Source organism: Dipteris shenzhenensis, chromosome 26 (genome assembly GCF_047967505.1).
Source record: "Dipteris shenzhenensis isolate YYH24624 ecotype China chromosome 26, Dip_SZ_1.0, whole genome shotgun sequence".
NCBI lineage: Eukaryota > Viridiplantae > Streptophyta > Polypodiopsida > Gleicheniales > Dipteridaceae > Dipteris > Dipteris shenzhenensis.
Window position 1 is genome coordinate 30,816,240 of NC_141621.1, and position 17,438 is coordinate 30,833,677.

The 17,438-nt window shown below is 42.9% G+C and overlaps 1 protein-coding gene across 1 annotated transcript in view; it reads left to right on the forward strand.

Annotated features, from left to right (window-relative positions):
• The window catches only part of LOC147884949 (uncharacterized), a 44,941-nt gene that overhangs the window by 16,271 nt on the left and 11,232 nt on the right, over positions 1–17,438 (forward strand). Inside the window, exons 2-5 of the mRNA XM_087397240.1 lie at positions 6,656–6,837; positions 7,033–7,144; positions 15,828–15,932; positions 16,139–16,243. Of these exons, the coding sequence (XP_087253366.1) occupies positions 6,656–6,837; positions 7,033–7,144; positions 15,828–15,932; positions 16,139–16,243 (504 nt within the window). The remainder of the gene's footprint in view (positions 1–6,655; positions 6,838–7,032; positions 7,145–15,827; positions 15,933–16,138; positions 16,244–17,438) is intronic.

A 17,438-nucleotide genomic window follows, 5' to 3' on the forward strand; every position in this document is an offset into this window, starting at 1 on the left:
ATTGGCTTGTAGAATGCTCTTCTGTTGGTGCAATGTAAAAATTCACAATAGGTGAAATTTTGGGACTATTTGTGCATTCATTTTTAAAGATGGCTCAGGATATAAATCTGGGAGATGCTTTTGGATTGCCAGCCTAGAAGTATAAATTGGATGGCACCAATTATTCCCTATGGAGCTTTACGGAAAAGAGTCTATGGGGTTTTGTTATAGGTGAAGATGCCTGTCCTGGAGGTGCACTTCGAACACTTTAGCAAGGGATAATCCACATGATAGACAACAGCTCAAGTGAGGCCACAGCTACACCAGTTGCATTTGCTGCCCAGGCTTTGTTAGTCCTGCTTTGCCTATTAAAGTGGTTCATCATACCTCATATCCATTTCTCTAGGACTTCCAAGCAAGCTTGGGATACCCTGGAGAATATGTATTAGGCAGGGAATGAGGCCAGGGTCTCTTACTTGAAAAGATAGCTTGACAATGCCAAGATGCTGAAGGGTGACTCAATGTTAGATCATTTGACTAAGATCCGGGTTTTAGAGAACAACTAGCGGAGATTGATAAAGATATAGCTGATAGTTAACTTATATCTACAACTTTGAATTCTTTCCCAAAGACTGTTTGTCTTTTCCTACTTGTCTGATATTGTCCATGAGGGGTAGTATTGTTCCACTTAATTTTTAGGAACTTGTGAGGCCATTATTATAGATGGAACATACAAGGAAAATTATGTCTGTTGATGTGCATGATGGTGATCAAGCCTTGTTGGCTAAAGTCAGAAATAAGCCTCATTTTGGTGACTCTCAGTGTAGGACTGATTTAGCTCAGCCATCCAAAAAATGTAGGTCAGCCCAATGTGTAAATGCCATTTTTACTGAAGCTCAAACACCACATCAAGGTTGGAGAAAGAAAGGACAAAGAATAAAGCTAGAATGATTCCATTGCATCAGATGCAAGGAGGGAAGTGCTTCAACAAACCTTGTTATTGAAGATTTTTTTGGTTTGCAGTTATGATGCCGGGTGAGGTTGCCTCACTTAGTGTGAATGATGCTTCAGATGCAGTTTGGTAATTTGATGTCAAAGTTGTGCTTATGCGAAAGCATGTTTCAAAGGATTTATTTAATAAAGAATAAGAAATTCATAACTATGAACTGAAAATTAATATTACCACATCACATTCATCACACATAGTCATGAAACTGAAAATAAAGAATGGATCACAAAAAAAGCAAGCCCACGTGGGGTGTGAACAAGGGTCACCCTCAAGCTCTTGCCATATTTCTGCATCCTAGTAATGTTGAATCTTAGTACAAAAGTATTCCGGAATTTAGGGTGGAACCTCTAAAAATTTTAGGATAACATAAAATGAAACACCACTCCTTTGCAGATGGAGGAGGGAGTTGCAATGCTTCCATGAGTTGAACAACAATAAAAGATGAAGTTTGTACCTTGGTATCTCTGTCAGATGCCCAAAGCTCAGCCAATAGAGCAGGCTGAAATCAAAGTCCTCATGCTTCCATGATCCCCCTATCAAGAAGACATTGTCACAATCACTTCCCATGTTAGAAGAGTTAGGAATCCAATTCCCACAAATGAATTCAAGTAAAGACACTGGAAACCTGTCCAAGTTTTTGAATAGAAACTAGTCCACAGCCTCAACCTCAGTTCAGCAATGAGATAGTCAATCAAAAAGAGCCCAATTGATGTCCGAACCGAAGATTATCAACCCAATAGTGACGAGAAGGTGTCCTGGAAGTGAAAGACATCAACTGAATGGAGGAATCTGTCGAATCACAATACCGGATGACGCTTGAAATGTGACCAGATCACAGAAATAGGAACTTGGATCAAATGGCGATTGATATGGGGCTGTTTCCAGCAAATCGCGATTTTGCGAGATGTTGATCTTGTGAATAACCTGGCTGAAACAGTGCTAGTTTCCCAGCCACTTGATGAATTTCAACATTTCCTTTTCCGGGTGTTAAAATAAAAAATGAAATCGATTTGCGATGATGCTAAATATTAACAACTGAAACAAGAAACGTGGAAAGAGTGGAATTTGTTAAAATCAGCGACTAAATAAGCTCCAAGATCAATTGCAATTTTTCTAGAGTAGGATTTCAGCTTGCAGGCAATGTCTAGTGGTTTGCTTCCGTTTTGTGGTGAAACCTGGCGCCGAACAGCAACAATAGGCTGGAAATTCAGTCACAATTTTTGCCTAGAGGTATTTGCTGCATGAAATTGGAGCCTAGGAGTTAGCAAGAGGCAAGAATTCAATGCAAGTTTGCTATTTTAGAATTCAATAGCTTCAAAACCGAGGAAGCATGCTCTCTGGCGCTACCCATGCTCTCTTGCTAATGTTCTTGCCTCATCCTTTAGAGCTGTGCATGCATCTCTATGGACCCTTCTTAGGAGATATTGGCGAGTATTGCAGCATGGCATATTTGGAGACCTAGATGCAGAGAGGCATTGGATGGGTCCCAAGTCCACCCTTCTCATACTTTGGCCAGTATATGGACGGACGCTATACATACACTAATGACCATTTGGGTGACCATGTAGTGATCCTCTCGGGCTAGGAAGGCTATGGTTTTTAGAGATGGGGGCCTCCCCCTTCTTCTCTGAGACTTACCACTGGCCTGAAAAGGTAGATATGGAGCAGCACTAGATGGTGGAGTGACGTCTGGAAGTGACACAATATATGACGGAATATCTGCAGCAGGGTCAATGATAGATAGGTAGGTTTGGGCTGGACAACCAGGTCTAGAATGGTGCAGACCAGGGGCATCCAATGGGCCAGGTGCTAAGCAAAGGGAGGGGCTGCAAGTGGGCAGCACCCTGCCCTTATATAGGGCCAAGAAGGCTGGTCGGCTGGCCAACCAAGTCGGCCAGCCCACAGCCCCATATAGGGGAGCTGGTGGGGTCGGTTGGGGACAGGTTGAGTCGGCAAGAAGGGGCTGCTAGTTGGTATTTATGGAGCCCCCTTGGGGCCTATAAAAGGAGCCCTTTGGCAGGGCATTACACATCCAGCAGCCAACAGTTTTGGGGAGCAGCAGGAGCAGCAGCAGAAGACACATCATCAGGCCTACATCCAACAGGCAGGGGAGTCCTAGTGGTGCTGCAGACTGAGCTCATCTAGGGCTGGAGCTTAGGCTGGAGACATCCGGCAGATAGTTGAAGTACTTGGTCAGAGGACCACATCCTCGTGGGATTCTAGATCTATCTTTTGTATTGTGTCCATAGCTTTGGACGGAAATATATTGTTTTGGTGGTTTCTATATCTGGCTGGATCTTTGTCTATTTACTAGTCTGCATATTTATTTGAAGCACATAAAGTTAAGAAGTTTATGAATCCATCCACCACACACACTGGGTGAGCTCTTGGGCTATTCTATGAGTCTTCCGCTGTGCATACCTTCTGTTGGTTGATTTCTAACATTGTATCAGAGCACAAATAGGAGGCTCACAAGTGCGGGACCTTGAAGGTAAGGGGTCAGGACCTTGCTAAAGGATGACCCTGATTCAAAGGCACTAGGGAATCGACTTCCACGACTAGAGGACTGTGTCCTTGTGAGAAGGAGGGTGACTCAGGTTCAGTCAGGTGTGTACAGAGTTCTGGTCTACAGACGATTGAGTTTGCTTTTCAATTTTGCTATATGCCCAGTCGAGTTCCTTCTTTCACCATCCCTAACTTTGGAGAGTCCAGGAAATTGGATGGGACTAACTACCCTATCTAGAAGGTGAAGATCCGGAGTCATTTAGTGGCTTGGAAATTGTGGAAGTTGACAACAGGAGCAGAGACGAAGCCGAAGGATATGATAGACAAAAGGGGGAGGATACTTATACTGGTAGATGGAGAGGAACTCCAAGCATGGGAGGATAGAGATGCCCATGCCTTGTCATTGATCATAGGGACTATGGTGGACTCTATGATTCCTCACATCCAGATGCTTGGCCAAAAGCTACTGGTAAACTTGTTAGCTTTTGGATGAAAACAATTAGCTTCTAGATGTGGATAGCTTGGGGGCAAAGCTGGAATTTCCCCCAAGTTCTCAAATAATGCTCGCCAAAACTGGTAAAGTTATTATCATTATCAGAACGTAGGTCTTGGGAACTCCATGATGTACAAAAATGTGTTTAATACATAAAGAGGTGGCTTTTGTAGATTTTAGAGTTTTCTTACATAGAATGAAGTGAGCTTGCTTACTGAACCTATCAATAACTATCCATATCATGTCATGTCCGTGGGGAGATCGCAGAAAATCTGTGACAAAGTTGGAAAGCTTGTGACAAAGTTCATTGTTCGCAATGTCCTCTCAAGGTGCCTTTGGAACTTGTAATAACCCTTATGGTTTTGTCCAATCATACTTTAGTCTTTTGGCAAATTGGACAAGATGCCACATACTGAAAAAGACAAATAAAAGTAACGTTCAAGTTGAGCCAATGTGGGAGACATACCTCCATGATCGGCAAAGGGTGGATTATGGAATTCCTCCATTGCCTTCTATCATGTGCGTGGTAACAAAGATACAATTTTGATTCCAAAAATATCCATCACGCAAAGAATAATCTTTATGCCCATTGCCTACACTCAAAATCCATACATGAAAGAAATCTAGATTTCTTTGCATGCATCTTTAATGGTAGCCAATCATGACGAGCTTCAAGATGGCATGAACCTATGGCCTCCAAGATAGAGTATCTGCTACAACATCATCTTGGAGTATGATGTATTAAATGTCACTAGAAAATCTGCCCATCTCATGTGTTTCTCCCTTACCAATGGGTGTTAAGAAAGTAACGCGCACTTTGGTAGTTAGTCTGAATCAAGTCCCAAAAGATAATGCTTCCAAACTCCAAGTGCATGTACCACTATAGGTAGTTCTTTTTTATACACATCATAATTGAGCTCAACATCATTCAAGGACTATCATATGCTATAACATGACCTTCTTGCAAGCAATTTGCTCCAAAACATCCTCCACTAGCATCTACTTAAACCACAAAAGGTTTTTGCAAATCTTGCATGACTAAGACTAGGATGAAGTAAGAGACTTCTTAAAGTATTCAAAAGCTGACTCTTTCCCTCTTTCCAAACAAAAGCTCTAGTAGTTCTGTCAAATTATGCAAAGGAGAAGCTTTATGAACAAATTCATGGATGAACCTCCTACAAAATAAACAAAATCCTAGGAAAGATCTGACTTCATGTACACTTTTTAAGTCTGGCCATTCAAGTATTACTTTCAGCTTCTTTGGATCGGTTTTAATTTTACCTTCAGCTACTATATGTCCAAGAAACTGTATAAAAAACTCACTCTTCTTAGCGTTTATGAATAACTAATTCTTTTTCAGGAGAAACCTTCAAATGTCTTCTATGTTCCTCGTCATGCTTGCTAAAAACAACGACATCATTAAAGAATGTCCCTAGAATAATCTATGTTTCTGAAAAGATAGCTGGAGCATTACTTAAACCAAAAGGTACTACAAATACTCAGTGATGTTTGAAAAGCAACTTTATGAATACCTTCAGGTGCTATCCTTGATGATAACCACTCTTCAAATCAATGTTGCTGAAAACACATGTTCCCCTTAAGCTGTCAAGTTTCTCATCAATCCAAGGGATTGGAAGCGTAGTGTAGATAATCATGTTATTTAGAGCTCTGTAGTCCAAAACATACGCCAAGACCCATCTTTCTTGAAAGATAGAAGAATTGGTGAATAGAAAATTGAACTGCTACGTCTTATCAACCCATTCTCAACAATTCTTGAACTCCTTTTTGAATTTCGTCATGTTGCCCTCACCCTATACGGAGATCTGTTAGGAGGTGTGCTCCCTGGAATGAGGTCTATGGATAAATCCTCCGCAGTAAAGTCCTAGGCAAATTTCTAGAAAGAAATCAGCATATTCCATTAGGAATTGTCTCCTCTTTGTAGTTTGACTATCTTCATTACCTTCCTTATCTACTTCCCTTTCATAAATGAAGTAAGCGCAAACAACATTCTTAAAAACTTTTGGTACTTGGACATGGCTCACCATAGAATAAGACTTCTTGTGACTCTGGCTGTAATAGTGATGTCACGTCCATTATGTCAAAGTGTTACTGTCTTTTCTCACTAATCATATGAAGGCTATGTCTGAAAATGCCATGGCTGTCCCAAAATGACCAATGGACCTAACAGAAAATCCAAATGATCCAAGCATCCCTGGAAACACTATCAAGCTAGTACGTCTATCACTTCCTTATTCATGTACCTTCCTTGTGTCTCACTCCTCTTTAATAATTTTCAACATTTGTGCTCCTCTTTTCAAGCCTGTATCTTCTGCCTCCAGCCGATCTAACTTACAACTGTGAATGGAACCTTAATTCATATTTTTTATTTAAGGCATGGTGTCTTCGAGAAGAAACCGAGGCGTTTTAGTGCTATCACTATCTCAGCTGGTTATATCTGTAGTCTATGTGCATATAGGCCCAATAATCCTGTGATGAATGTACATTGATAAAATTTTGTTGGAGATATCGTATGGTTCACTTTACTTACCTGCAGTTAAAATTACTATGCTTAAGTATGGAAATATAATAAGGTTACATATATATTTTTAGATCTTGTGGTGCCTTTTATTTGCGTTACTAAATGTGATTAATATTATGCCTATTGAAAGCTGCCAGAGATCCTTGAGTCAGCAAGATTTATGGTTCCCCCACCTCGAGAACTTGTTCCGTTACTGCAAAGGATTGATGTAGAATATAAACCACGAGAACTAGTGAGATGGAGTTTGCTTCAAAACCTTGCTTTGCAAATTGAACGCAAAGAAGCCAGATACCCATCTGTTTTCAACCCAAGGTATTCATAGTCACATCAGTCCTACTACAGTGGGAAGTGGCTTTACAACAACTAAGTCATTGATTATGGCTATCAGAAGTATAAGTTAATTTGTTGGCAGAACAGTGCTTACCTTTAATAAAAGAATTATCAATAACTCACTGAGTTTGATAACTTATTGTTCACTAACTGAAGAAGAATTCTTCCCAATTACAGATGTGGTGTAGCGAGGACAAGAAGCACTTCACCAAACAGTTGGAAGGCGTTGCAAAGGAGTCCCAGCCGAAGGACCCATCCCGAAGATGATTGTCCCGAATTGGAACCTGAGGTTGTCTATTAAACGCATGTGCAGATATGGTTTTGACTCTAATGACTACGTTGAGGCTTCAGAAAATGGAAGTTTTCAGTTTGGCATTATAATCATGTTCTTTAGATTGGAAAGAAGTGGCTGAATAATTTTTGAATTGAGACGTAAAAGAGGTGAAAATAGGAGAACATATTATGCAGATAAAAAAAGAAGATATCTGAAAGGTGGTTCCTATAGAATTATCTGCAATAGGGCCAAAGTATATGGCTGGAAGTTCTCTTTCCTTTTTTAGGGAGAGTAATATTCCCTATACATTTTACAATCCTCTAATTTTCGTATTCTTCCAAAGCAGCCTTCATGTCCTGGGAAATATAGTAGCCTCGGTTGGCTTTGAATGCTGTCAAATCCTATTATAACTGCAATTCTTGCATCTGTTCCTGTCATTGGAGCTGGCTACGATCAGACCTTGAGGCTACGAATTTCATGCTTCACTTTTTGAATTTCTTGAAATTCTTGGAGATTAAAATGACCTCACCTAAACATCAACAAGACTCAATTGGAAAGTTGAGAAGAAGGATGCACATTTAGAAACTCTCCGTCCCCTGATCCCTCTTTGCAACTATGCCCTCTCTGTTAACCTCTAGCCCTTTGTGCTGCTATGGGGTTGCCATTTTTCTGGTAGTTCTCCAATCTTTTTCAAGCACCCCTCTGTTCATCCCTCTTTTCTTCTCCCTGCTCTTCCTCTTCAAAACTTTCCTCTTCTCTCCATTCTCCGTTTTGCATGCAACTCTTCCTGCATGCACAATTCTTTCGCCTTGTCTATGATGTCCTTCTGGTTTTCTTCCCTCTGTCCACTGTATCCTCCTCCTTTTGAAAAATCCCTTATCCATGGACAGTTCTCTGCTCTTACCAATAACCTGCACAGTCTCCTCAACTCTCCCATCTTTAACGTGCTGATTTTCTGAAAAATACATTATTGATCTTTCTCGTATTTGCTTGCACCCCCCACCCCCCCTTCCCCCCCCCCCCCTTTGTAATATTGATTTCCAGGAATAATATTCAATTTAATAATACAGATTCACAATCTCACAAAAGGGGCATCAGGCCTTCCTTAAAGTACTGCTGAGACCATTCTGTTCATGGGTGGCTTGTTTCTACCGAGGAGACACATGTGGTTTTCTAATTTTGAGTTGACAGTTTTTTATTTGTGAAGAAAGTAGTTCAATCATTATAGGGCAGAGTAGTGGTAGGCAGGATAGTTGTCTCAGGCCAACCAAGAGCCATGTATGTGATTGGATTTAGGCGAACTTAGCATTGGATGGAGACCATATAGAGGAGGTTACCATTAATGGCAGAGGGGTTTTCCTTCTCCATTTGAGCTCCCCCGACACCACCCGGTCATTTGTGGACTGGAGCCCCCTTTTACAGGGCCCGCATCTCCTCTTCCTTATCCCTTGGCACCATGGGTTTACTGTTGATGACATGCACTCGACTCGACCCATCAGGTGCCTCATTTTCCCATGACGTTCCTTTTTCCGGGGCTGCCCAAGGAGTATAGATCCATCCTTCACTCTATTGGTTGTGCCTTTGGCACGGTGGTGGAGTCGCCACCTCAGACAACAACGTCAGTGGATGATGGCGTCCCCATGCTGAGGTTGATTGTGGAGTGTCCCGAGACTCTTCCAGAGGAGATCTTTGTAGAGACCCTAGACGGTGCCGAGCTGAGATAGCATATAGAGATGTCGAGGCTGCTAGGCTAGTGCTTATGATTCAGGCAAATCGGACACCGGCTAGGGACTGCAGGAGGGGTTTGGGCAGAGAGATTCCCCCCAGCCGCCAGGAGCAGAGGGATGCTCGTCTAGAGGGAGCGCAGCATGAAACAAGCTATTGGATGGAGTCTTAGACACTCTAGGTAGAGCCTTCAGGTGGGGCTTGGACAAGGATGAAGTGCAAGAAGTCCACACAGGGCCATGGTTGGCCGCTCAGTGGAAACTTTTTGATCTAGGAACATATGTTTTCAGTAGCATATATCAGCCGAAGACATCATCTTTTGCCTGGGCGAGGCCCAGAGGTGTGGTCTCCAACAGTAGGCAGGAATGGAGGGGTCTACATCTCAACATTGTAAGCGGTGGCAACAGATGTCCTTTACCAGAGGGAGTTGATTAGAGGTAGGTGTTGGAATACTGAAAGGAAAGAGGAGAGTGGACACAAAATCAGAATACTTGCCTTTGGAATGAAGAAAAGTGAGGTCCTTAAGCAGGCACCTCATACAAGCTCACTGACATCACTGATGACCTCAGAGCTCCACAATCATCTCCTCAATCTGCTCCTAGATTCTCTCAATCATCCTATGTGGCTTTTCCACCACCTAACTGTGCTTGTGGGCACCTAACTGTGCCTCTAGCACTCACACATAGAAACATAAGGTGCGCCTGAGGCATACACCTTGAGATATCCCAACAAACCCCCCCTCAAGGAAATGCCTCAGGCTATGTCAAGGATACATCTAGTCTCATAGTTTCTCATGCCATCTCATGGTGGTCAAGGATAAATCTATGGCTAGGTTCTCATGCTAGCAAGGGTTCCCTTGGGTGTAAGGTAAACAAAAAAGGGATACAAAAAGACCTTCCAATGGTTATCTCCCCTACATGTACATGCACACAATGTCTGCAGGAGGTACCATGGAGCAAAACATACACATGGCCTACATCATAAGGTGACCAGAGGTGTTTACAAAACACACAAAAACACAATAGTTTATTTCATTCATTTTGGAGGACTATCCACGCTGAGTATCTTGACATAAAAAGAGAGATCTGGAGCATACATAGAGATGTTTAAAATGCATAATCTTCATGGGATGCCTCATCTTGTGGAGGCAAAATATCCATGTCAAGGCAAGGTCTTACCACATGGGTAGTGTCTAGTGCCTTATAAGATGGTACTATGATAGAACAAGTGGATCTGAAAGTCATATCCTTCAAGAGAACAATTATCTTGTCATCTCCATAGTTGTGTAGAGAAGCATATCTTAGGTATCTGACCTTCATCTTTTTCTTGTACTTGGAGTCAAATAAAAGTTCCATGAGAGGGTAGATCTCTGTAGTTGCTTCCTTTTTGGCAACCATTGTTTTGGCAATCTTCAACAAGGAAGTCAGGTTGGCATTTTCATCCTTTGTAGCATAACAAGACATTGCTTTATGTTTTGGCTTTTCACATATTTTGCATAAGCAAGCCATGAGAGGCTCTAACCCAAGTATTGGGTAGTGTCTTATCTCTTACAGGGCTTAGAATAACAACTGAAATGCTTCAAAATATAAGCATTTAATGTAGCAAAGTCTTGTGACCAAATTTCAAACAATGATGCTTTCACTTACATGCTTCATAGAAGTGGCTAAAATGAATACTTTCCAGTCAAAACCAGGTCTAGTAATTCAAAACAAAACTGAAGCCACATTTGTACTGAAGTTATTGAAAGCTTCAAAAAACCAGAAATGCTAGAGTAGCATTTTATGTAGCATCATCTTCAAAAACTTGTCCAAAACTGTCAAAACTGAAAAGCTGAACTTGGAGAGCTTGTAGCTCACTCTTCAAAGCAAGGAAAAGAGGGCTTTCTGAAGCAAAAGAAAGCTCATATACCAGAGAAGGTCCAGCACAGAGGGTTGGACGAAATGGTGCGCACTTTTGCCCGGGAGAGTTGCTACAGGCTGAAACTGAGTTTTGATGATTTCTCCCTCGTTACTGAACCAAATGACTTGAAAAATGGCTCAAAATCTTCGTCTTGAGGTCGCCCATCTACTCCTAAGAGGGCTCAGGCAATGGCGGAGCAGGCAGGGAGTATTGAGCAACAGAATAAATTCGCTATTTGGAGAATGGCAGCCACCACAGACGTTTTTTCTTCAATTGCTTGCAGGTGGAAGTTCACCCATACTAGAGGAGTTTCCAGCTCAGAGGGTTTGGGCAATGGTTGTTTGTAGATGGAGAACCAAGCTCTCAAAGATTTTGGGAAGAAAGAGGAAAATGGAGAAGAAGAAGATGATGATGTGGCAGAAATGGGCTCAAGGGGGATCAAAGGGCTCTGATACCATGTTGGAAAACTGAAAGGAAAGAGTAGAGTGGACACAAAATCAGAATACTTGCTTTTGGAATGAAGAAAAGTGAGGTCCTTAAGTAGGCACCTCATACAAGCTCACTGACATCACTGATGACCTCAGAGCTCCACAATCATCTCCTCAATCTGCTCCTAGATTCTCTCAATCATCCTATGTGGCTTTTCCACCACCTAACTGTGCTTGTGGGCACCTAACTGTGCCTCTAGCACTCACACATAGAAACATAAGGTGTGCCTGAGGCATACACCTTGAGATATCCCAACAGTAGGGCGGCTTGGATGGGGATCCTCTTGTTTTTCAAGCATTAATAGAAGCTTCATTTTTTTGGAGATGAGACTCCAGGATAGGCATGTTGAATGTCTACGCCCTCGCTTGTAGGCAGCATCGGCCCCTTTTGGAGGGCCCAGGCCAAAGCCATGAGTAAGGAGCTCCGTAATTAGGCCAATAGGGAAAGGACAGCTGTGTCCTACTCTAAGGGCAAGGGTTGAGCGAATGCAATTAAAGTGGGCCCGCGCATAGTGACACCTGGCCTGAAAGAGAAGTTGAGTTTTTGGAAAACTCTACCTCTCTCCAGAGATCATGAAAATGAACTGATCCCATGTGCTCCTCTCTATAGTTCTTTTGTGAGTCTCATGATTTGAAGGTCAACCTGGGTAAAACCAAGGTCATGATCTTCAATACATCTCGAGCCATCATGCGTCAGGAGCAATTCACATTTGAGGGGTCACTTATTGAGATAGTTTCATCATACGCTTATCTTGGCGTTATCTTTTCCGGACCCAGCTTCACTATGAGACCCGCGATGCAGGCGAGCTTGAGCAGAGGGTATGCTTCATTGGCTAGACTAGAGAGGCAGTGCTTCTGCTCGCACTTTCAGGATGCACGCACCAAGGGGTTGCTTTTTGACTCCTTGGTTCGTCCAACGGGGATGTACGACAGCCCTTGTTGGGGGCCAGACTTGTCGGATACAGAGTGGGCCTGTGTGGAGTGGCTACAGGTTCTCATGTTATCACGGATGATTCGCGGTAAGCCATCCGTTCCTCACTAGATCATTCAGGCTGAGTTTGGGTCACCCCTTTACGGCTAGATGTTGCATTTCAGGTCATCACGTATCCGTACCGAGTTATGGAATATGGGGATTACACCTTGGGGTATAGCAGGCTACCATGGATAGCTCTATCCTCTTCTATGGCACTTGCAGTAGGAGGGGACCAGAGGTGCTGGTATGCACGTACAGAGATGCTTACCTTGCTCTTCTGCTTCTCCCCTTCGGCTCCTCTTCTGTCTGCCAGCAAGAAAGACAACTCTTGCGATTGCTACAGCTCCTCTCTCCCTCTGTCTGTACTCTCCTCTCAATTCACCTCGGTCAACTACCGCATGCAACAAGAGAACTGGCTTTTTGAGGAACGAATAGATTCGCCTGCCCGCTTGAAATCCAAAGAGCACAAGCTCACGAACAACAATGGCTACTCAATCATCCAAGTAAGAAAACGAAAGAAATCGAAAGTGTACCTAATTCTTGCATGTTCTCTATCTTTTCCATTTTGAAACACCACGATTTGAAAGCAAGAGTCTTGTAAAAGGAGGAATCTCGAAGTGTGATTTGAAAGTAGGGTCTTTAGTATATGATTTGACTTTTAGATCTTGAAATTTAAAATTTGAAATTTGAATTTTGTATCTAAGATTCAGAATTTGAATTTTGAATCTTGAATTTTGAATTTCGAATTTTAAATCTAAGATTTTGAATTTTGAATTTTGAATTTTCAGACTTGAAATTTGAATCTTAAGATTTGAATTTTGAATTTTAAATGGGGAGATTTGGCCATGTGGCCAAATCTTCTTGGCTTCTTTCAAAACATACAAGCAGCCAAATCTCCTAGATGGTTTGAGCGACTGGGGCTCCACATGGATAGACTACCTCCCTTCCAGTGCAGCATGGATGCTCCGTTTTCTCCCCTTCTATCACACGAGGTCAACTAGGTTATCCATGAGGATCTACTACAACTACACACACTTTGGACCTGGTTGGGACCGAGTGAACTCCCAGTGAAGCTTAGCTTCTACAGAGATCACTTCTTACATATCACAGCATAGGGTTTCATTGACCCACCAGGATACACGCAGATTCACCTACCCCACTCGCTGAGGATCTCTCTTGGGCAGTTCCAAGTCTCTTCACATAGACTTCGCATCGAGAGCGGCAGAGCAAAGCAACTACCTAGGGAGAGGCACATATGCACACTGTGTGACATGCATGAGGTTGAGACAAAGGAGCATTTCATCTTCAGGTGTCCTGTTTACTATGAGATCTAAGGGCGTTTCCACTGCCTCTTCAAGGATAGTTATGGGATTTTGGCCCATTTCCTCTCCTACCCAGACCAGCGGTGTTTGGCAGATTTCATTCATGAGGCACTTAGACACCGTGAGAGGATACTCTGAGCATGGAGACAGGAGTAGACTTCTTCCTCGGCAAATACCTCTCAGAGCTCTATCATAGAGTTCATTCAGCTAGATCACATGGACCCCCACGAGACGAGGCCTCGACATGACCGTGACCTGAAGCCTGTGGCCCGACAGCTCAAACAGAGGGTCGACACACAAATCACACTTGGGGACATCCCCTCCTTGTTTAGAGTCGGAGCCCGACTGACGGGGGTCACAGTAGCCCTGGTCAGACGCAGAGTTACGACCAGGAGACGTGCTAGGACCGCACCTCTAAGTGGCTGCTGACAACACTCTATTGCCGACTTAATGCCTCCACTGCCTCATCCATCTTGATATCTTGCTTCTGCCGATGATGATGATGATGCTGAGATTGATATATAGTCAACCATCGACATGACTATGTTGTACTTAGGACTTAGTACTGCCATTCTGCATTTTTGCATTTTGCATTGGTATGGATGCTCGTTTAGTAGCTCCACTACCACAGCTTGTTGTATCAGGATTTTCACAGTCTCATAGACCCATCGGTCTTCCGAAATCTTTCTTTCTTTCTTTCTTTCTACCACAGGCATCTCCGCAAAGGAGGTTCCATAGACCACAATGCTTGTCCTTTCCGAACTCTAGATTGTTGAAGTCCCCTTCAACAATCCAGGAGTCGACATCAAGGACTTGTGCTTGGTGCTGGTGATGTGATAGAGGGGCACTGGGAAACAATGGTAGGGAGGGCTAACAGGGTACGATAGGCCTTGAGTATCCAAGGACTTGCATGAGGGACAATTGCACAACCTGCATGGGGAGGAAGGGTAACCCACAGGGGAAGTATGCTGAGCACAGCCCATGGGTAGGGAAGAGAGGGGTGGGGCATATTAAAGTAAGATGAGCTGGGTGGTGCAGCAAACCCAATCAGGAGATGGGCAAAGAGAGGGCGCATGGACAGGAAGTTGAAGAGGGCAGTTGCACGGGTTGCATAGGCAGGTAAGGGGTTGGTCAGAGGGGGGAGGCAGAGCGTGGAGTAGGCTGGGTTGAGTCAGGCGATGCCTAGTAGGAGAGAAACAGAGGGAGTTCACTATGAGTATTGTTGAGTGGTCCTCCTAAAAAGGCACTATGCTCCTAGGTTGTAGCCAACTTTGGGTGTGCTGGGTTTCTACTGTATACATCCATTCTTGTAATAGAATCTTGAGGGAGGGGACATGAGCCCTCCCTTCAAGGTTCCTAGATTGGTCAAATGGGGGGCTCCTTACATTGTCCTCTTTGTACGTGAGGCAATTGTCTATTGCATGAGAGGAGCCAAGGTTCCTTAGGAGGCACTTCAGTCCCACTAGATGAGGAGCTTCTGGGCTTAGGTTTGTAGATGATGATGCAGTTCATTCACAGGGTAACAGGTCTGCTTTGGACCAGGTGAAGCATGCAATAGACCTTTATTACTTGGTTCTAGGAGGCAAAGTCAGAAATGGCAGAAGAGCATTTGCATGACTTTAGCCTTGGAAGCAGCTCTTTCTTCATGGCTACAGATCTTCCATCATGGAGGTTAGTTCGTTCCTCCTCCTTTTATTATCCTTGTAAAGAGAGCAGATTCACAGACAGTCTTTGTTTTGAAATTCGCTCATTCTAATCGATGGACATCCAGTGGGCTGAAAGTTGAGAGCATGATTTTGTGTGCGCAAAAAATAGACTGCTATTAAGCATGAAAGAACATCCGAGAGCAAATCTCAGTGGAGTTAAGTGCATGTTGGGATTTATGAGGTAGAGGTTCTACTTCCTCAGTGGGGTGACTGGTTTCAGTGTGGTCGTGGTCTTTCTGAACACCTTATGTATGCCGACTTACTATAAGATAATTATTGTAATGGTACAGACCCACAGCTTGGTCATTCAGACAGCTCTTCTCAGGATTAGTGACAGACTTAACCACTTTTCTCGGAATCACTCACCCAGATCCAGCTCTTAATACTGCTTTCATCCTCTCTTTAACATTGTAAGTCTGCATTTTTTTTTACATGGAGTCTTTTATCTCTGCCAAATTTATAGATTGCTTTTGATTTTTCTCTCTATGCTTCTGCCTAAAACTCGTTAGCTATTCTTCCAAACTCATTGAATACTTGTTTGATGCAGAGTATATGATGCTATCAGGTTACTTCTTTTCTGTGCAGGTTTATGAAATGATGAGGGAAATTGATAATCACAGGCGCAAGTCTGTGAAAGAAGGCAATTACTTGGCTGCAGATGCTGCAGCTCAACGTCTACTTGAACTCAAAGTGTGTCCTGTTCCTCTTAATTTTTAAGAGAATTTGGCAAACACAAATTGGACTACCATGACTTGATTGAAAGTGTGCTCTTTATAACAGTTTCTTTATCTGTATTTCAAGGACTAGGCCTGGTTAGTGTAACGTTATTCCCTTGTAAAAATGTCATTTTTAAATATTTGGTTTATTTGTTGTGTATTGGCTTGTATTACTTGCAGCTATTTGAAGATAACAAGAGGAGGGCAGCCATGCTAGAAAGGCATGCTCAAGAAAGGGAACAAGCTGAAAAAGCCTACAAGGAAGAGCTTCAAGAAAGAAATCGTGTATGTTTTTCATCTAGAGTTGTTACACCTGTGAACATTGGATGAGTATCAACATCATAACTCTTATCTTAAAACCGCTTTCTTCATAAATGCTGGGATCAGCCTTGCATGGGATGACTTTCACCCTTTTAGAGCTTATTTTCATATGGTGCTGGGAAGACAGTTGTTACATGTCATCTTGGAGCAGGAGGCGATGCTATACTTTTCTAGTTACATTTTTACGTCAGTTGGTGTTATTGCTGGTGGAGATTTCTCAGTTATGGAATCTGAGTCAAGAAAGTTTCATCCTGGGACTGTGGCATACAGCACGGCCACTTTAGCAGGCAGAGTACCAGCAAGAAAGAAGAAAAGGGCTTCACATCTATCCAATCTTCTTCTCCCCACACATAAAATTTATCGATGCAATTCAAGGACACAAACTTGTGCATTATTTGCAAATGGTTTCTTCCAAGTTTCTAGAATGACTTATTCTTGTATCTCAGGCTTGGGAGGGTGGGGCACGAGAGAGGGGGGGCAGCGGCGGGGAGGGGTGGAAGGGCCACTAGAGCAAAAGGGGAGCATAGTTAGCTTTGACAGAAGGGGAACAAGCAACAGAAGGGCAGTAGTAGGAGGCGGGTGGAGGCAGAAGGGAGGAAGACATAGGAAGGAAGAGACGGGGCCGTCATGCAGGTGCTCACAAGCTCATAGGTGCCATCCGGACTTACCTGTAAGCCACCATATTGTGTCAGTACACCCCAGCAAGGAGATTCAAAGCAAGAAGAGTCTTTAGAGAATCATTTGATCATCCAAGTAGTTCACGGTTACTGCTCGCGTGTGATACTCCTCATAAGAAGGGATGAATACATGGCATTAGACAAAAGTATACATAAACACTAGATAGTCAGTTAGAACTCTGTGTGTTAGTGAAGTTTTAAATAGAATGTGAGTGTCTAGACTAAGTTATGACCCTAGAAAGTCTAGAATAGGTAGATGTCCTTTGTAGGTTAATTGTTTCGTGACATGAAATTTCGGGTAATGGAACTTTATATACTTCATAGCTCCTTGCTTCTCTGAAGTCCATCAAGTTTACTTACCTCTTTTTTCTTTCCATGAAAATTTACTCTCAATGTGTACCCAACATGTGAGCTTAACATATTTTGACACTTTAGAAGTGATCCTTAACCTAGATCTAGTTTCTCGCAATCTTTTTCTTGCT